A 22,648-nucleotide genomic window follows, 5' to 3' on the forward strand; every position below is an offset into this window, starting at 1 on the left:
ATTGTAATTACAATTACGAAACCCCGACTGCACACTGAACCAGCATCGCCAATACTTTTAATAATGACTTGAATGAGTGAGACTTGGTATTAATTCAATGATAGATATTTTTATTAAAGAATAATGAAAAAACGCGTTTCTAAATTAGTGTTCAAACCATCTAAAAAATATGGTGCGGTGCCCACATCATAAAACTTTCACTACTTTGAGCTATATTAATTTCTGAATAAATAGACCTGCTGAAAGTTATGCGTGTTACAGAACCGTAAGATATTTTTCTGTTGAGCTCTGTCCAGTAATTGAAAAGAAAAAATATATTCACTGACCAGTTTTACAGTGGCCGAAGAAAGTATTTGCACACCTTGTTTTTTATTTATATAATGAATTTAAATGATAATAAAATGGTTTTAGGTTCCTTAATAAAAAGTACAATTAAAACTTTTTAGAAAACAGTATAAATTCAATTAAAAATATTGATCATAATGAAAATTTATTTAAACATAATTAAAACACAAGGAAAAAAAGTATTTGCAAACTATGTTTGTTTGCTTGCTCTTGGTTGTATTCTTGAGTATAATCCTAGTCTTTTCTATCAGAATTATAAAATATTTCAATCTATTAATTTGATTTAATTTATGCCAAAAACAAAAAAAAAAAAAAAATCGAAATTAAAGACAATCGTAATTCGAAATAGCGGATTTGTTAGGTAATAATTTTTCAATTGTCAAATTCGTAATTGAGAAATTTGAAGAAAGAGTCATAACTGCAAATGACCGGCGCAAAGGACCTCCAAAAAAAGTAATGAGAGGATGAAAAGAAAAATCTCAACCCAATTTCTAATTACTTTAATGAACACTATGTATAATTACTAGTCAAAATTGATGAGTCTGCCAAGTATAGCTAGGGGAAATAAAAAATGGCGGCTGTTTCAAAGCGATAAAAAAAAATAATTTTTCATTCGGAGCTCTGTCTTAAAAAGTAGGAACAACAAAAAAAACCTAAGAGAACGTCATTTAAAGAAGAGTGAATTTGCTAAAATATAACCCATAATAGAGTTAATTACGTTAAATAGTTTTCGAGATATAGCTTTTTAAAAAGCAACATTTCATAAAAATGTTGTATAGGACCTACTAAAAGATCAGTAGTTAGTGAATTTATTTTGAAGAATGTATATCTCAAAAACCATTTGACGTACAGATGTCTATTAGCTTAATATCCTTTATTTTGAGTGTTGGCAGACATATTTGCGTCTTATGGATCTAGAGATATATTTGTTCAGAAATCCAATATTTTATACGAACAACTAGAAATTAACATTTTGTGAGTTTATTTTGTCAAATATCATAAAAACTACTACTCCTACAAAGATAAACATAATTAACTATTTTAACTTGATTTGAGCGCTGACATACATGTGTACGTCCAATGGTTTCTGAAATGAAGTTTTTCATAAATCAAACTTATTGTCCAAACAACTATAAATCAATTTATTTTAGCAAATATAATGAAAACTACTAATCCTAGGAAGGTAAAGCTTATAAACCTCTGTATAGTCCATTAAACTAGCTTTAATTTGAGTGCTAAAAGACATCAGTACGTCACATAGTTCCTGAGATATAGATTTCTCAAAATAAATTAACTAACTACTAATCTTTCAGTAGATATTTAAGAAATTTTGCTTTTTAATAAACTATATCTCGAGAACTATTATACGTAAATAGCTCTTTTAGCGCTAATATTTAAGCAAATTTACTCTTCTTTAAATAATGTTCTGTTAGATTTTCTATTGTTGTTGGTAGTTTTTAAGATATAGAGCTCCGAATGAAAAATCAATGTTTTTTTTTAAAGGTTTTGAAACAGCCGCCATTTTTTAGTCCCCCTACCTATACTTGGCAGACTCATAAATTTTGACTAGTAATTATACATAGTTTTTATTGAAGTAATTAAAAATTGGTGTGAGATAACTGCTCTTTCTTCTTCCCAGCTCTTGTACTATAGCTAATATGGTCGAATCCACTGCTGGGGTCTGTGTGAGCACTACAATTAGAAATGTTTTAAATTTTGAAGGAATTTGCAGCAGAGTCTCGAGAAAGAAAACAATCATAAAAAAAGGCTCTTATTTCCATGGAATTACATCAAAAAGGCTATCAGTTTTTAGGAAAATGTATTATTCTCTGAAGAGAGTAAATTTACTTTGTTTGGATCTGAATGCAGAAAGACGAAATGGCAAAGGAAAAGTGAAGAATTCAGGAAGCAAAACGTTTCAGTTACTGTAAAATATGAAGGCGGGAGTGTAATGGTATGGAGATGCCTGGCTTATAGATTCCATGAGGAGAAGAAAGGTAGTTATTTCACCTCAATTTTTGATTACTTTAATGAAATCTATGTATAATTATTAATCAAAATGGATGAGTCTACCAAGTATAGGTAAGGGTAAGGTAACTCTTTTAACTCTACTTGAGATAGTTCCGTAGAATCTTATTGCTCAATCTCTTTTTATTTTATAATTAACATTCTTACATGTTACATATTAACATATATACATTTTATACAACAGATCGTATTTATATAATAATAAACTTATATACAATTATACAGCTGCTTAGACGCTTGTAGTGCTGGCCCCTGGTGGGATATAGCGGCACTCCGTGCTCGCTGACTGCTACAGGGGAATAAAAAATAGCAGCTGTTTCAAAATGTTAAAAAGAATTAATTTTTCATTCGGAGCTCTATATCTTTAAAACTCCAAATAACACTAGAAAACCTAAGAGAACATCATCTAAAGCAGAGTAAATTTGCTAAAGCATGAGCCCTAGTAGGCATATTTACGTTATAGTTCGCGAGATATGAGCTTTTTAAATTGCAACATTTCAGAAGGAATGCACTAAAAAAATCAATAGTCTATTCTATTCGACGTACATGTTTATTAGCACTCAAATTAAAGCTAGTTTAATTTACTATTAAGTAGTTTATAATGTTTATTTTTGTAGGAGTAGTAGTTGACAATATTAATTTCTAAATTATTATTTATAATTTATAATTTTTGAAAATATCATAAACATCACTACTCCTACGAGGATTAAAACGTCACAAACTATTTTATAGTACATTTACCTAGCTTTATTTTTAGTGCTGGCAGATATATTTACCTCTTATGGTTCCGGAGATATATTTTTCAGAAATTACAAACAAATCAAACAACTATTTTTTTTTTTACATATATTTTTGTTAGCCTATAAGTATGGAATGCACATCAGTATTATTGAGTTAAGCCCCGATACTCAAAGCCAACAGGAACGCGGACAGTTATATCGCTAAGCGATATTCCAACATATATAAGTACCGCAAAGTAGATATAAGCAGTCAGGTCACTGGTGTAAGTAGGATTACATCTATAATATGTTCGAGAGGAGTTATAAAGACTTAAGACCGGCTGAAAGAGTAATGAAGGCTATTGACTGAGTGGACCGCATGACCTCCCCTGTCATTGATGTCTGCACCCTTTCGCGATCAGGGCCGTCTGAAACCAAGTGGCGGGGTCTCGGGTACGTTAATGGGTGATGGAGGTCCTTTAATTTCTTTCTTTCTTTTTTTGGGGGGGGGGGGAGAGGGAGGTTATAAACAACCTAAATTAAATACAAGATTCCGATTTTTATATATGTACTCCAGAACTGGCTTCTTTGAAAAATCCCTTGCTGTTCGAGCTACCTCATTTCGGAACTCCTTACCCAAATCCATCCGTAAAGCTTCTTCCTTAACATCAATCGAACACCAAATATATCCATCTCCTAGACTTTCAAACTCCCGTGAGCTTGTGAGTTATAGAAAATATTATCATTATAGATATATAATGATATGTATAATGATGATAATTATAGATAATAATTATCATTATTATACATATATAATTAAACAAATAATTAACAGCACAAAATGGACTGACTGTAAAAATCTAGTTGAACAAAAGGAAAAAATATATATATCTTTATAACATAGAAGGATAGTTAATCGAGCAATATTTAAAAAGCGCCTGAAATTGAAAACGGTATTTTTTATATATATTATTATAATTTACTTTATTGATTTTTATCCCATTTGCAGGTTACATAATATATGTGATTATGGTATTAAATTATAATAATATAAATAAAACATAGACAAAAAATGCCGTTTTTCAATTTCAGGCGCTTTTTAAATATTGCTCAATTTAACTATCTTAAAGCTTCCTCTTCCCGTTTTAAGCTAATAGTCGCTCCCCGGGGGTCAATGTGGGGCGGGTGCGGCGGGGAAGGATTACCTTTTTTTGTGTATTATGATCTCCTTTTGTGAGATTTGAGATTGGGGAGACTTAATCTCCTCTTGTGAGATTGTGACATGTCGTACATCGACCAACCTACTCACTATAATTGTTTATAATCGCTATATTGAGGGGTTCAGATATACATATACCTACCTGTATGTATGTATTCAATTACTTATTTCGGTATAGGGGTATGAAAAAAAAAAACTAAATAATTTTGGTTAGGTATTAAATAGCAAATTGTAGTTTGTCTTAATTTTTTGTAGATTATGGCTTAGTTTAAAAGTTGTCGATTGTCCTTTTATGTTTATCATGAACGCACTAATTTTTTAGAAATTTCTCTTAAAACTTCTGTCTTTCCTGCATGAGTATAATGGAAGGAAGAAAACAAATATTAAATCATTTTTCTGGACTTAAGGACAGTAGAAAATGAGATCTGGAAACAAGTTTTCAATCGATTAATGATTATCTTAGCCAGGGTCGGAAATAGGAAGGTGGAGAGGTGATCAAAGAGACTTGATCCTTGCTGTCGACTTTAAAGAAAGTTAAGTGTCGAATCAGAATTTATATTTAGCTTGAGGAAAAATATTTCTTTCTGACCTTTAATTGTTAGTAATATTATGAGTTAATGATATTTATTTAGAAATATTTTAATTAAAATACAGTTGATTTTTTTTGTGGATGGGAGAATAATGAAAGGGTGGGCCTAAAATTAAGTTTTCCTTTTCCTTGTAAAATTCTTGTGCTAGCTCTGCTCTTTGCAGATATCCGGCCCGAAAGCAATCGTCACGGATAAGATAAAGTCACTCATAGCTTGGGCTATCGGTACAGCTGCAGATGACGCCGGTGGTTAACCAAGCAATATTCCAACCACTGTCCCGTGACGTACATCTGGTCAGTACGCCTTCTGCTATCGGTCATTCAACGGTCCTTTTGTACGTAATTTTAAATCCTAGAAAAAGTTTATCCAGATTATATAGCAGACTGTGGCCCGTACGCGTCACTAAGGTGTAGGCTTCTTGGCTCTGATAGGATCCGAGAATACGAGACTTCCTCTAAGGATTGGTTGTCCCTTTTAAATTTCATTGGCAAAAGGATCAATAGGCCGATAAATACGTTCTACCAAATATTACCACTACCAGTACCATTAATCCATTAAAAACTTCTTTCAAGATCTCATTTTCTACTATTATTAAAGCCCAGAAAAGCGATATAAAATTTTTCCCCCCACTACTTTACGGAAGATTTTTACTCATGCAGATAATGAAAACAAATTATGCCATGAGAACTGATAAATTTCATTATTATTTTAAGCTGTAGACTTGAAGAAAAAATTTGGTTCCGTCTCTGTAGTCAAATTTGTGTTTGATCAATACCGATCAAACTATTTTCTTTAATCCGTTTTTAATGAAATGTTCCGGGAATTTTTGAGCTAGTGTCTATTCGGTCCCATATTTATCAGATCCCATCAACTACTTTCATCCTTAAGTTTTCTTTAATTTAACATGTATGTAAAAATTACAATAAAAGAGAATACAAAGAAGTTTCGATGAAATTAACCGTAAGCGAAGAGAACAACAATGTAAACACACCATGTAAAAAAAAACAACTGAAATAGTAATTAAACTATTCATAATGAGCCAGCGTTTCGCCCTACTGTACTTGGCTTCATCAGGGCTAAAAAAGATAAAAAACAACGAACATAACGTAACAAAGTAAGAGAATATATAACATAAAATAAAAGTAAGCTAAAGACAAAGTAAATTGTTCATTTTTATATTATTAATATAATTTGCTTTTAATGATTTCTTATATGTCATGTTATCTATTCTCTTACATCGTTATATTACTTTATGTGTTTATATCTATTTTAGCCCAGATAAAGCCCTGGAAATTGGGCCAAAACGTTGGCTTGCTATAAATAGTTTAATTACTATTTGGTTTTTTTTTTTAAAGGAACATCGGGTCCTTTAATATATTACACACGTCAATCAACAATCTCCTAATTCGATAATTTTAAAGTTCGTTCCCATAACCCTCTCCCGTGTAATGATTCGGCCATCTAAAATCTATGTCGTCTCTTCTTGGTTAAAAGGACCTAAGCTGTTAGGAGGAACACTTCGCCTTTTACAGTTGACATTTTGAAAGTGAGGTGATTAAAGAGGCTACATCCTTTCCGTACAGAAGAACACAGAGAATTCTCTACTAATTTACAACGGAATGAGTACCACCCGGGAATAGAATTTTATATTGCGTCATAAGTCATTATGACGCAATATAAAATTCCCAAAAGTCACAAGAGTGTCTATATATGTCTATGGCTGTCTTCGTTATTTATGACAATTATCAATTATTTATCTTAAAAAATAAACAAAAAGAGCGATAATATTAACATGACTTCAACGATCTAAACGACACTTATAGCCGTGCTCCTGTGGGTTCTGGAGCCCTCCTGGGGAGCCCACCCAGCCTCTTAAATATGGTACCCTAACTTGGGTAAAAATCTGGCGGTGGAGCATGATTCTGATCAAATCACCTCCTTGCACAACCGTTAGTTTAGTAACAGTACTCCCTTACAAAGTAACACCTGACCTTCATGGGTTGTTGCGGTACAGATTGATTTTTTTTTTTTAAACGATACTACGAGTTCAATAAACTACATGAAATGGGGGTATTAAATAAAATATTTGAGACGTTTTCTTTTATCTGAAACTACATTTTCTCCTTTACATAGGCATAAATTTTAGATTATATTGATATGGCTAGGAAAAGTAGTAATTTATATAAACAAAAGATGGAGTAACTTTCAGTTTGATATCTAGAGAAGTTATGAATAATTATGTAAACAAGAATATTGATAAAAAAAAATTCTTTAACAAAACTAAGCATGAAAATTCCTTAATTCTGATTTACAAGATAATTAGGGTGTAAAAGTACGTTAAAAACAAATATGATTTAATGTTACCTAAAAATCATTTTTTGTCCTAGTTTACTGGAAGCTTTTTTGGTTTTTGTGTTTTTTATATATTTTATACAGTCAATAATATTATAAATATACAAGAATACATATGGATTGATATATAAAAGCCATTAGACCCAAACCGAGTAAATGAAAGAACTTTTTTTTTTAAATTATTACAAATAATGATTTTCTTGACTCCAATTGGGGATTGGCAAGAGCTCATAGCACGTGTAATATGTTTCGACCTTACGTTACCAAAAAAAGGTTTCATTGAAGTCTGTGATCTCACGCCAGTGATATCCACTTGTAAGTGTGAGAATTACAAATTAATCCTTAACACAAGATTTTATCAACTAGAATTACTATTTATCAATAAAAAAAATTTCAGCCCCAAGAACAGAAAACTCGCGAGACTGAATAAAAAAAGGTCTTACTTAATTCTTAATCTATATCTTAATTTTCGAGTAAAAGTGAGCGATGAAATAACAATTATAAAATTCTAGCTACCCAAGAGTTCTTTCTCAGCACAGTAACGTCTATTTGACAACTGAATTCCTTATCAAATAGCGGACAGATTACAAAAGTAGATAAGAGTAGCAAAGGAAAACGTTTAGGTTAGTTTTTCTCATCAACAACAACGGAAAAACCGCCGAAATTTAACAATGTAATGAAATTATATAAAACTATTGGACACTTATATTTAGTATTTTCTAATTAATAAAAATAATAATTCAAACAATTATGAATATAGCTTTTAAGACTACAGAATATGGGGAATCGAAAAATAATAGGATAAATTTTCAATCAAGACTGAAGTTTCAACTTTGGACACTGTGAGAGAATTAACGTTTGAGGCTTGAGACATTTTTTTCATACAAAAAATTGAAAAACAGCTTAAACAGTAATTGGAAAATCTTAATAAATTATCGAGTAAAAGCGAGCGATGAAATAACACTCTCTAATCGAATAGCAGATTACAAACGTTGAAAAGAGTAGCAAATCGTTTGGTTTAGTTTCTCCCATCAACAACTGTCGAAGTTTGAGAATGTAAGGAAATTACATAAAACCATTGGACACTTATTTTTAGTATTTATTAATTCAAATAGGTATGAAGATACAGTAAGGTCCTACTATACCTCAAAACATCATCATATACAAATCTCCAACAAAAAATTGAAAAGTTTTGAGTGGAGAGCATGAATTTGTTTACACATTTTCCTACAATAATTTTAAACCTTTATTGTTCGTCTATGCTTCCACTGAATTCAAATTTTTTGAAACGACTGGAAGGACGAGCTTTCATAAATTATTCTGAGATATCGGTACATCTGACAAACAAATTTTTTTTTTCCATTTTGTGTTTGAGACATTCCATTGTTGGAGAGTAAACTGGAGTTACGAGTAATTTATAACAGTAGAATTTTTGGAATACGTCAAATTCTAAATAAAATAAAAATAAAAGACTTTTCTGATGTGGTACTATTTAAGAAAAGAAGCGATATTATGAATTACATGTCATGAACGAATGAAAATCTAAACATGATGGAAATAAATAGAAGTTTATTTAGGGCATCAGTATACCAATGAACATAATCAACCAAAATTATCAAATCAAATTTCAAAAAGTTTCATTTTGTAGACCAGTGTTATTAGTTTGGCTACATTATTTTGTACTGCTACTCGATAATTAAGATTAAGAATTAACTTAGCCTTTTTTTTTTTCTATTGTTTCGTTAGAGCTCTTTTAATTGAGTTGTATAATTATAATTTTTAAAGTAATTGGTTTAATTAATATCTAATGTATAAATTACTTATTTTATATCTGTTAAAAACAGGGCTAAGACAAGGCGACGGCTTGTCTCCAATACTTTTCAACATAGTCCTGGATAAAATCATGAAGGAATTCTGGAAGAAAAAATAACTCAGGAGCCATAATAGGGAACAAAAATGGAAAAATCTTAATTAGTTATCTAGTAAAAGCGAGCGATGAAATAACACTCTCTAATCGGATAGTAGATTACAAACGTTGAAAAGAGTAGCAAAACGTTTGGTTTAGTTTTTCCCATCAACAACTATTGAAAAACTGCCAACATTTGAGAATGTAATGAAATTACATAAAACCATTGTACACTTATTTTTAGTATTTTTTGATTCAAACACTTATGAATATAGCTTTTATGATTACAGAATATGTCATATCCGCTTTTTGACAATGTGAGGGAATTAAAATTAGAGGATTGACACATTTGTTATAAAAAAAAATAATTGAAAAATTGCTTAAACAATAAATGGAAAGGAACAAAAACTGTTATATCTGCCACTTAATATTTCTTTTTAAATTAACAGATTTGAAAATACTATTTCAAATTTTATTTTGATGATTGGCAATAAAATAAAATTTTAGATCTCTTATATAGATTTTTTCATATACATAAATAAATTACTTTCAATCATATAAGAATAAGCAATACATACTTTAGATATTAATTAGACCAATTACTTTAAAAATTATAATTATACAACTCAAGCAAAAGAGCTCTTACGAAACTATAGAAAAGAAAAAGGCTAAGTTAATTCTTAATCTTAATCTTAATTATCGAGTAGCATTAGAATCACACCTAATAAAAATACTAGCTACTGAATTTAAATTAATTTAAATATAGAAATTTAATATAGGCATTTTTTTATGTAATTTAAAATCCAAACTAAAGTTTATCAAAATGCCTTTGTAAGTCAGATAAATTTTAAGTTCTTTGGTCTCGAGACGACCTCGACGATCGATATTCTAGTAACATGATTTAAAAATGTAAGATAAGTGAATAATAGATAGTAAGGGATTGTTATTTAACAATTCATGGAAAATAAATAATATAAATAAATCAACTAAAACGGATACAAAATAATGTAGCCAAACTAATAACACAGGTCAACAAAATGAAACTTTTTTCATTGGTGTACTGTTGCCCTCAATAAATTCCTATTTATTGTCATCATGCTTAGACTCTCATTCGTTCATGATATGCAATTCATAATATCGCTTCTTTTCTTAAATAGTACCACATCAGAATAATCTTTTATTTTTATTTTATTTAGAATTTGACGTATTCCAAAGATTGTACTGTTACGAATTAACTCCAGTTTGCTGTAAAATCATGGAATGTCTCTAACAAAAAAAAAAAAAAAAATTGTTAATTAATTAAAAAATTAAGGAAACCTCGTCTTTCCAGTGGTTCCAAAAATTTGAATTTGGTCTAAGCATAAATGAACAATAAAGGTTTAAAGTTATTATAAGAAAATTTGTAAATAAATTCATGCTTTCCACTCAAAACTTTTTAATTTTTTGTTGGAGATTTGTATATGAAGGTGTTTTTGAGGTATAGTATAGCGTTACTGTATCTTTATACCTATTTGATTATTATCAACCGGACGATTTTCTATCCTACTCTTTTCAACGTTTATAATCCACTATTCGATTAAAGAATTTAGTTGTCACATGACCATTACTATGTTGAGGGTTACTACACTCTAGGGCAGCTAGTATTTTTATTAAAGGTTATTTCATTGTTGGCTTTTACTCGATAATTAAGATAATGTTTAAGGACATAGTATGACTTTATTGATTTAGTCTCGCTAGTTTTCTGTAGTTGGGAACGTATAATTTTTTGTTGTAAAATGGCAATTCTAATTGGAAAAACCTTGCGGTAACGATTAATTTGAAACCCTCAAACTTACAAGTGGAGATCACAGACTTGAATGAAACCTTTTTCGATAATGTTAGGTTGAAACATATTACGGGGGTTGTTGCCAAGATTCAAGAAAATTGTTATTTTTTATAATGAAGAGTGATTAATTCCTTACATATATGTTTTATTTCCCACTTTTTCATGACTTTTATCACTTACCGGCCACAAAGGACCACGCGAATATCATTAGTTAGGCTTCTTTGGGAGTTCTTATTTTCTTTCTTCCATTTAGTTTCATGGTCCTCGACTGCCTTTCTTTTCTTTCTTCGGACCACTTCGTACTCCTCTTTCAATATTGACGAGATTGTTCAGTGTTTTCCTGTATGTGTCGGTATCTGAAGTTTTAAGGTACTTTAATTCTTCCCTCATTTGTCTTGTGTACCCTCACCCCATGCTGTAGTAGATAAAAATTTTGTTAAAGTTTCATGACTTTATTTTATATAATTTTCATTTTGGAACATATATTTACCAACTAGATTTTCATTCACGTATTTTTTCATTTGTTCTTTCTTCTTACTTAATCATATTTTGACTTTTCTCATATAGTATTTATCTTCTTATGATATTTAGACTATACATGGTTTTTTTTTTTCAATACTATTTTTTATCTATATTATTAGTTGTTTTCTTATTTTCTAATCATTCCATAATTCCTCTTATTCATTATAGTTGTTATCTTGTTTGTTGTACTTCGCCAGTATTTAATTGAAGCACTCGATCACAAAAAATGGTAATGGCAAAATGAAAACCTTCAAGATGTTAAAAAGTCAGCTACTATAGGTTTGTTCCAAGGACCGATTTAAGAATCAGCAAATTGTCAGGAGCATGCGCAGTAGAGGATTTTGGAGGGATAAACACGTACAGCGCATGCTCCTGACAGTATGCTGACTCTCAAACCGATCCTTGGAACAAACCTAATGTGTTAACCCTAACCATGAGGGATGCGGCGGCCGCGCGCGTGGGGCTCAGATAGTTAATATTTACTAATATCCCGTTAATGTTTATTTCACGGTGGTCCCGAGGAATGAATCTTGACATTCCCACGTTGGTCAGTAAGTGGCGGCGACTCTGGGAAAGGACCAATAGACCCACTTTCGGGACTAATTCCTCCCACTAGTTACCAATTCCAAATATTTTACCATGAATCAGGCGTCACTTACCATAATCTAATACCAAAATTAGTCCTTTAAAAACAAAAATGCCTCGAACATCTCTAAAGAATTTGGCAAAGTCAAAATCTTCAATTCGCAAAAAATTTCAGATACCATCCGAACATCGTAATTAAAAAAAAAAAAATGAATTCTGTAGTTAAATGCATGCATACAAACAAATACAATAGTTTGAAGAAAAGGTGTTCAGAAGCGCGGTCAGCAAATAAACCAAAACTTATTTATTTGTACCGACGTTTCGACCTGAATTTCAGGTCTTCATCAGGGCTAAAAAACAAAATAAAAAAGAGATAACAAACATCATTCAGAGAAACATAAAAATCAAGGAAAATAATAAACAAACAAATTTGGAAATATACATAACAATGAATTAAGTAGAAAGTAGTTGATTAATTACAATAGAAAGTAGATTGATAATAATAGAACATGAAATACAATATTATAGAAGTAAGAATTATACAAAATAAATTTCTTCTAATAGGTCTTACTTCTATAATATTATACTTCGTCTTCTATTGTTATCAATCAACTACTATCTACTTCTATTTTTATTAATAAAGTACTTTATAGTTAATTTATTGTTATGTATATTTCCAAACTTGTTTGTTTATTATTTCCCTTTATTTTTATGTTTCTCGGAGAGATGGTTGTTATTTGTTTTTAGCTCTGATGAAGATCCTATATTTAAAATCTTAAAATATTTTATAAAACCTATTTTTTGCTGCCCACATTCATCTCGAGGGAGTGCTTTTGTTTTTTCGGCCTGACATGTTTACAGGTTCTAGTTGTTGGGCACGGTTATTACACCTTCTATCCATTTGTCGATATATGCATCAATACTTTAAATGAAATAGCCGATCATCGAAATATATTTGACTTCGATTATTTTGTGAAGGAGAGCTTAGCGGAAGAGACCTAATTTGCACTATTTGTATCTTACTTGTATAGTAATGTGTACTTGTATGTTAACTATCTCCATTGGCTGGTATACTGCACACATATGAGTGGATCCCATTTCGTTCTTTATTATATTTATCAAAATTTAGTGTTTTTTATTTTATTTTTCATAACTTTTTCTTAGAAATTATATAAAGAGGAAAGATGGTTGGGGTGCGGTCAGTGAAGGACACAAACATGTAAAAACATATTCATAAGTGTGAACGTTTCGGTCAGAATTTCAAGCCTTCATCTTAGCCCTGCTTCCCCTTAGTCAGCAAACTGTCAGGAGCATGCGCAGTAGTGTTTTCTCCTCCAAAATCCTCTACTGCGCATGCTCTTGCTGACTAAAACCGGTCCTTGGAACAAACCTATTGTAACTGACAGTTAATATCTTGAAAGTTTTAATTTTACCGTTACCATTTTTTACGATCGAGTGCCTCAATTAAATATTGGCTTAAGTACAACAAACAAAATAACAACCAATGAATAAGAGGAATTATAAAATGATTTGAAAATAAGAAAACAACTAACATTATAGATAAAAATCAGTATTGCAAAAACCTAGTAGTCTAAGTATTTTAAGAAAATAAAGGCTGTTTGAGAAAAGTAAAAATAAAATTAAGTAAGAAGAAAGAATAAATAAAAAAATAAGTATGAAAATCATTAAGTAGTTAGTAATATATGTAGTAATATATCTACAAAATAAAAATTATTTAAAATAATGTAATGAAACGAGTGGGAAATGAAACGTGTATATAGGTAATTAAATATGTAATAAAATAACAAGATTAAGGAAATAAAAATGTAAAGTTATATAATCCAATAAAGTGGACAGGTTTGTTATTAGGTCTTTTTATAATCCAATAATTTCTGTTATATGATTACGATTTTTACAAGACCTAAAGAGAATAATATCTTTAGTTTGTTTGTTTGGTTGTTTAGTGGCGCCAAACTTCATTGGTTGCACTGTTTGTTTACAGTTGTACTGACTAGGCTGAGAATAGGTCATACGAGGCTCACCCACTCCTATCTTATAATATCTTTAGTTTTTACACTAAAACTGGAAGTTGATGAAGTTGAAGTTGAAATTTAGAGTTCGGAGAGAAATTCAGACTGATTTCCGTAAGGTTTGATCCATAATAGATCATATGGATGGCTTACTTCACAGTGGTGCTAAGTACATTTCCCCTAGCTCTACGAAAAATACAATTAAAGGTTCTTATTTAGGAAACTAATCGAAAAGATGTGATTTTCCTAAAATAGAGAACCTTTAATTGTAAAGTTTGTGGAAATGTACTTAGCACCACTGTGATGTAAACCATCAATATGGGTATTCACGATATTATGTTAAATGCAAAAGTTTTATTACGTTAAATATTGTAAGTATAGGATTGTGAGCAGTCCTATTTAAAGTCATGTTAAATGTTAAATGCACAAGAGCTCCAAGCGGATTTTCCGAGCAACTTGTTTAGTAACCTTTCCTTCAAAAACATTTTGTTATTGTTTACTTTTAAGATTTTGTTCCAGTCTAAAGTAAGTGAAAAGTAGAAGTTTGGCTGCTGATTGTCTTGTTAAAAAACGTCCAAAACAATACTAAGACAATGAAACACAAACTACATGCAAGTAACCTAACACGACTACGAACAAAATGGTGTAGAGCTCTGCTGGTCTGTTGCATGACGTCATTCATTAACAGACCCGAGTTGGCTGTTATCTTATCTTCTTTTTTTACCCCTTCTCTTCTCTATTCTTTTCTTATTTATGTTTACTACATATTATTATTGTCATGTTTTCTATTCATTTTTTCTAACTCAACTTTATATTTTGTTTCTTCTTCTAGTATTATACTTACATATTTCATGAGTTACATATATTTTCTTTCTTTAATTTTTTTTCTTTCCATAACTTTAATTTTTAAATTATTATTAAATTAAAATATTCGTATTTCTTTGCATATTATAACTTTAAATGTTATTTCCTTAATTATGTAATTTTACTTACATATTTAATTACCTATATATACGTTTTATTTTCCACTTATAATCATTTTATTTTTATTAATTTTCATTCTGTACAATTATTTACTTTAATCATTCTGTTTGTATTTTATTTTTTGTATTCATTGGTTGTTGTCTTGTTCTTTTTTATTAGCCCTGATGAAGGCTAGAAATTCTGGCTGACACGTTGGCACTAGTAAATAAGTTTTTTCAACTCGTTTGTGTTATTTTCTTACCGCACCCCCGACCATCTTCTCTTCATATATATTATCCACGGTCAACTATTTTCTCATCATGATGCTATATGTTAGATCGTTTTAACGTGATAAAAGAAGGAGACATTTCTCCATTTAACATGCTTTAACAGGTTAAACTAAAGATTATGAATACCCCTAATGTGTTATCATTTAAAATGATCTAGGTGAAAAGTAGGAAGTAAATAGTGTCGCTTAACTTCTTGGATTGGGGGGGGGATTAATAAAATATTAATTTAGCAGAATAAAATTCCAATAGAACGATCTAAATGAGTTTTGCGCATCAGAAGAGCTTAAACCGTGGCGTGCAACAGGACGATGCACTCCCCTACCTGAGTCTGGGCATGGCCATCAGATATTCAGGTATTCCATCGACCGATTATTTATTTTAAACCTTGCATATCTACTCAGGAAAGTAGAGATTAAACAGCAAAATTCAAAAACAGATGTTAAGAGAAACTATTGTTGTATGCCCAGCAGTGGATATCGTTTAGTCTTTTAAAAAAAAGCAAAATTTTGTTATGGAAAAGATTTTTGTGGTGGTCATAACTTCTGCGTAATACTATAATCATGTAATCAAAGAATCATCACTATAAAACTATATGGAGGTAAATTCTCAAAACAGGTCGAAATAAGACCGCTGTTACTACAGTGTCATCAAATTTTTAAAGAGAAAATATTTTGTAAAAAATATAAATAGTTGATGAGTGATGAACTTCCTGGTGCAAACTGCTCCTAAGATCGGGTTTTTACAAAAAGGTTATGAATTCAAAAACTCAGGGACTCAGCACAACATTTCTTCTCAACTGAGAAAGGAAAGGAAAATTTTAACTGCAATATCATACGTCAATGGATATAATAAGCAATTTATTTATTCAATAAAAATAAAAATCCATACTGCTACACACCCATGAAGTCAGGAGTTCAATACTTTATAAGGAAGCATCTGTCTTGAACAACGGTTGTGCAAAATGTAAAATGGTAATTTAATTTGTTCATGATCACATTCAACCCCCAGATTTTTCCCTAATATTGTCTTTAACCCACTCGTACTGCAGCGGCGCCGGTTTGATTCGGCAGGGGGTCAACTTTTATTTCGTAGCGGTCACACGTAAAGAAAATTAGGTCCTCCGATCATGGTTAAAATAGGGCAGTAACCTATAGTTATCCCTCTATATGATAATATACCTATATGACTAAGGAGTAATAAAAAAAGGTCTCTCGCTATTATGGTGTTACTCGGAGGGCTCCCCGAACTCACCCGATTGACCCAAGGATTGATCACTGCTACAAAAACAGAATAAACAATTATCTGTCACAACCAGATTCGAATCCAGATCCTTGGATTTATTACCACAGCGCCTTACTCACTGAGCCATCGCACTCTTCCATTTTTTCAATACAAAGTTTAAAATAATATTGTTAGAGACGTGATTAATTATCCTTTGGCCTGCAAATCAGACTGGAGTGTACCAGTAGTAGCTAATATATTTTCCAGAGAAATAATTTTCCCTTAGTAACTACTGAGATGGACGCTTAAACATGGGCTTCACAGTGTGGCTGCGGGCACAAGGCCACTGTACAATATAATATTAATTTAATATTTGCAACTATTCATTTGTTAAATCGACTGATGGAAACTTATCTATTAGTCCAAATATATAAATATATATATTTAATGAGTGAAAATTTAGGTTTTTCAGGAATATAAAAACCTTCAGGGGGCATTTCATCTTAAATACTTCAATATTTATTTTTTAATGACATTTACTGTATCCCTTGTGCAGTCTAGGTAAAAACTAAACCGTTTTCTTAGAGGAAATAACACAATTTTTTTTTACTTAATAGATCTCAAAAATATGTTTTTTGTTTCTTCGAAACAGCCGCAATTTTTGCTGGTAGCTTAATCTTACTGACGGACTCTCATTTCTTTAGTAGCAATGCAATTAAGATTCAAAACAGTGTTATCAAAGTTTTTATCAGATAATGTTGGTTTTTTTGTACAATCTCTCATTGCGAAAAATCGTTAAAACTATTTTTCACCTTTTCACCGATTTAGATTAATTAAAATATCGTTAATATCAATCAACGATTATAAAATATCCCCACACTATTTTCTTATTTATTCATTGTAATATAATTTTATTTTGTTTTGTTTTTTTATTCAAGTTATACTTCTAATGAAGGTCAGTAAGGTTGGACCTAAATATTGTTTTTTGTTTTTTTTTATACAGGGTGTTTCAGGTTTAAATGGCCAAACTGAAAATATGAACTAAGGACCTCAAAACAAGAAAACAATTTCCTCTGAAGGTTATGTCTGCAAATGCTTTGTTTAGGAGATTTTCACACCTAATGATTTTCATTGTTAAGAATGATTTAGGTTATAAGAAATAAATAAAACCTATTTATTTGTTCTGACTACTTTATTAATTAAGTGTAAACATTAAGATTCATATTAAATGTTGTTCAAAGTGAAGGTATGTCCGCAAACGCTTTGTTTAGATGTGTAGCGAGAGGAAGAAGAAGTTTAGCTACAATCCGTCAGAGTGCAGCACCTCAAGCCTCACCGAAGCTCTCAAACTTATACATTACTTTCCTTTACAAAAACATATTGTTATTTTTACATATTATTAATTTTCGTACATATTACTTAGCAATGTCGTATGAACGCCGAGACAGCTCTACATCAGGCTGAAGCAGTATGCTCTGAGATTGTTCAAAAGCTGGGCTACTTGAACATCTCAGCCAATGCAGCCAAAACGGATTGTGTTGTGTTCGCGCACTCAGCGCACAAGAGATCAAGACTGCCGAAGACTCTCCATGTGAATAATACAGTGAGCTCACCTTACAACTCTATCGTATATTTGGGCGTAAAGCTAGACCGTCATCTTAAGCTCTCTGCCCATTTATATCAGGAGGCGAAACAGTAAGACGAAAGTCATATCGTCTCAACCACCTCCTCACTTCTCCGGCTCTCTCATTGAGATTGAAGCTGCAGATATACAAAAGTATTCTATATGGGGCACCATTGTTTACCCACATATCAGATGGAACCCAGCGCCTTCTTCAAACTTTTCAGGATTCGATGTTGAGGAAAATCGTACGCACAACATCGTGGAGGAGGAAGAGGCCATCGGAGCTGCATCCATTGTTCGAGTTGCCCACTGTACCGGAGTTCTTCAAGCGACGACACATCAAATTTTTCGATTCACTTCAGTACTGTACGAATCCGTTATTCAACACGTTAACACCTGCCCCCCCTCCGGTGCGTCGGCAACACACTATGTAAGGTCACGTAGTAGTAGGATTAAGTTTTTATTTGATTTAAGTTTGTTAAATTCAGAAATAATGTCCCAACACATTATACACTTTTATAAACACTGACAACAAAAATAATACACTCCAAAGGACTCCTTAGAATGTAGATGTTCTACAGTAAAAGGAGAAAGTTCATTGTTTATAAATACGCCCTTAAAATTTTGTAGGGGTTTTGAAAAAAAAAGAAACAGTACACTAAAAACGTGTGTTTGGGACACATATACACAGTCCCTATTTGAAATAGTTAAGATTTAAAGACGAACCCGTTATTTAAGTCGTTATATTTAACCCCTATTTAACATGATCTCTCCCCTCCATCTGTTATCCCTTCGTAAGCTCTGGCGACTTGCTATTCTGTGAGCTTAGATACCTCCTTCGCCTTTGTTGGAATAGTACCCGGCAGGACGAAGGCATCTTCCTTCATAACTCTGGCGGCTAAGTATCCTCTAGGTCTGCTAACCTCCTACGAATTTAGCAGAATAGTACTCAGTAGGACGAGGTTACCATCCTCTGAGTTATAGCGATTGTTACCCGTTAGACTCATCCTGTCTAGTCATCTTCCTGATGACACTAAACAAAAAGTCTAAGCAAGGCCGGTCAATGATCTGAACTCCTTACGAGGAATAATAAATAGGCGCCAAAAAAGAAGATTGCCACGAGACCTGCTAATGTAAAACCGTCATTAGAGTTCTACCAATGGGTAGTTCTCTACACGCCTGTACCACTCCATTATAACTGAGATCAAATTTACTGAATGTATTATAATGTAAAAACCTTCAGAGGAATTTTTTTTCCTTTTTTTGGGGCCCTTAAGTTATATTTTCAGTTTGGCCACCTAACCCTGAAACACGCTGTATATTGATCATTGATTGTTTCCAAAAAATAAACCCCCTTTATAAATCATGAAATTTCATTTTTTTTTAATTCTGTGTTATTTATTGCAGACATGGCGATGGTCGGCCCGCGGTGTGGTGAAGAAGCGGACCTCACGAGCCTGACATGGCTCAACAACCTGAGTATCATGCCACCAACACTCCCGACTCCACCTTCGTCGCCCAAACCTCCTGCTCCTAAGAAGTCCATCAGCCTCAGGCTAACTCTAAGTATGTATCCAATACCAGAAGCATATGAATAAGAGCTTTTATGAAGTAAATATAAAAATATTTTTATCAAGACAAATTAAATCTAACTCATCTTCAACTATTTTACATAGTAAATTTTCTATGAAGTATATGAATGCGAGTGATTAGATTCAAATACTTTTCCAGAACGTATTAGATTTTTTTTCTTCTATTGTTTTAGTTATTAAATTATTCATTCTTCATTGTGTTCAAATATCGAATATTTAAAAATGAATTTTCGTTTGTGCTTACTTTATGCACTGCTGCACCATTCATCCGATTGTAATGGAGCTATTTGCTAAATGTTCAGGATTTTGCCAGGAAGAAAATAGACTGCTCTGGGTTTTTGGTAAACAAAAAAATTATTAAGAAAATTGAACATTTATAGCGCCAAAAGTATACATTTTATTCACTAAAAATTAGAATAACATTATGAGAATTTCAGTAAAGTAAGTTAACAAATGTTTTTTTATAGGAAAAAGCAAATGATATTCGTTTCTTAGCGTCGGATGAAAACCTCAAATAGCATTATTCAAGGCAATAAAAAATTATAAATTTTTCACCTTGATATATTTGGAGGATTTGTATTATTATTCCGGTGGCCATTGTTCACAATTCTCCTGCATTTTATTCAATTCCTACATTAATACAACCGTTGGAAAACGGAATGTCCCCTCTTTTAACCTATATTAACAAAATTTAGATTTAATGCCCTTATAAGGGCGGAATATTAGTTTCAAAAAGAAAAACATTTTATTTTATATCTATGGTTCTAATTTGTTTAATTTGATCCGGTTTATGCCCTTTTGTGCAGTTTATAGAGCCCTAAGCCTATATGGGAAAAAAATAGGAAGATATGATGCTTGATGATTATTCAAGCAAATGGAAATTGAGTAATCAGAATGATACAAACAGACTGTCCTGTATGACTTGCTTCCATCCAAAAATTGTGCGTTGTTTCTTTTCAGTCAATAGGTCACTTTTTTACCTAGACTATACAAAGAGAACAGTAAATGTCATTAAGTAAATATTGAAGTATTTAAAATGCACGCCCCTGAACTTTATTTATTCCAGAAAAACCTAAAATATTCTATAATATTTTTCATTCGGTACTGACAGCTCAGTTAGGGCTCATATTTTAGCAACTCTACTTTAAATGATGTTTTATTTGTGTTGTAGGTAGTTTTAAGCATAAGGAACTCTAAATGAAAAATTATTTTTTTTTAACATTTTGGTTCAGCTATAACTTTTTATTCCCCATAATTATAGTTGGCAGACCCATCATTTTTGACTAGTAACTATATATAATTTTCATTAAATTAATCAAATATTGGGGCGAAATAACTTCTTTTTTTTCCTTCGTATTCTTGGATCATATGTAAATCATATGAGTGTGAGGCCGTGGTTGTTAAGAGAGTTAAGACGTCACCAAAGCAATTTGTTTTATTTTCTGGGGAACCCACGCAATGAATCTCGACCTTCCCACTTTGGCTAGCATAGGTTGGTAACCTACAAGATATCCACTCTGTAGGCTGTGTCAAAGCCGTGAAGGATAATGTGCTACTTTCACATGGCGCAAATATTTATTATTTCAAATGTTGGGGAACGTCTGAGGCTCGTTGGTCGTTTCAATTCTTCTTTAAGTAGCTCCAATTAATTAATTGACAACCGACTTTTTTGTTTAATTTATTATAAAATGTTATAACCTTGAGTCCTCAGATGGTTTTATATGTAGTTGGCAATGCTAACAAATAAAAATGGCAAATTGTAATTTAAATAACTTGTAAACGATAATTTTGTTAATAATTTTTTTTATTTATAGATGCTGCAATGGCGGAAGAATACAGACTGTGCGGAGATAAAAAGCCTCCATTTTCATACGCTACGCTGATATGTATGGCGATGAGGGCGAACCAGAATAAGATGACCCTGTCGGCAATATACTCTTGGATAAAAGAAAATTTCCTGTATTATCGGCTTGCTGATCCTAGCTGGCAGGTACTACTTTCACAAGTTATTATTTCTTATTAACAGTATTATTAGTTAAATAAAATAAAATAAATCAGTACTGCTAGAACCATGAAGGGTCAGAGGTGATCCTCCAGTTACTAGCTGAAGTACTGTTACTAGAACTATGGTTTTGAAAGAATGTGATTTGGTCAGAATCACGCTAGACCACCAGATTTATCCCTAATTAAGAGTACCCACTGAGGCTGGGTAGGGTCTCGAAGCGACAGGGCTAACTCGCGGCTGTAGTAACAGAATAAATATATGTCACAGTTGGGTTCGAAACCGGGTCCTTGGAGTTAGTAGAACAGTACATTACAACTGAGCCACGCCACTCCTGCTTCAATAATATATAATATTCTAATTTGTTTTTTGAGAGTAGGTAATTAATTTAAAACACAACATTATCTTTATCATTGGAGAAGTTTGTCGGGGGGTGCGGTCAGCAAAGAACAACATAAATAAACAAAACCATATTTATTTATTTTTTAAGCCGACGTTTCGTATCTACACCTCATTATCTTTATCATTTTTCTCAACTATCTTTAATTTTCTTCATCGTTTCGACCCTTAGTTCATTATCAAGGTGACCTTAGTTTGATGTATCCAAGTTTAAAAAATTCATTTAGAGACAATTATGCCAACGTCGATTCACCTTTAAAACAAATATAATAATTAATAATAGTTTTGTATTGATTACCTTAATCTATAATAGCCTCCTTATTACATCATAATCATTCCAATGTTTTATTCAGGATAGTGTCTTAAATAGTTTAAGATGATTGATATGAAAATATAATTGATGAGTATTAGTAGATTTTTTTTAATGAATTGGCTT

The 22,648-nt window shown here is 31.7% G+C and overlaps 1 protein-coding gene across 3 annotated transcripts in view; it reads left to right on the forward strand.

The window, feature by feature from the left end:
- Positions 1 to 22,648, forward strand: part of LOC106685094 (forkhead box protein J1.2) — a 39,012-nt gene that overhangs the window by 6,304 nt on the left and 10,060 nt on the right. The window contains exons 2-4 of one of the 3 annotated variants that reach the window (XM_067050612.1): positions 17,599 to 17,674; positions 19,627 to 19,785; positions 21,626 to 21,801. In XM_067050612.1, coding sequence (XP_066906713.1) covers positions 19,629 to 19,785; positions 21,626 to 21,801 — 333 coding nt within the window. In that variant the 5' untranslated portion in view covers positions 17,599 to 17,674; positions 19,627 to 19,628. Of the gene's footprint in view, positions 1 to 17,598; positions 17,675 to 19,626; positions 19,786 to 21,209; positions 21,304 to 21,625; positions 21,802 to 22,648 lie in introns of those variants that run through there. The other 2 variants (XM_014427590.3, XM_014427592.3) reach the window with 2 other exon arrangements.

Source organism: Halyomorpha halys, unplaced genomic scaffold (assembly GCF_000696795.3).
Source record: "Halyomorpha halys isolate HHAL.00 unplaced genomic scaffold, Hhal_1.1 Scaffold657.1, whole genome shotgun sequence".
In the NCBI taxonomy this organism is placed as follows: Eukaryota; Metazoa; Arthropoda; class Insecta; order Hemiptera; family Pentatomidae; genus Halyomorpha; species Halyomorpha halys.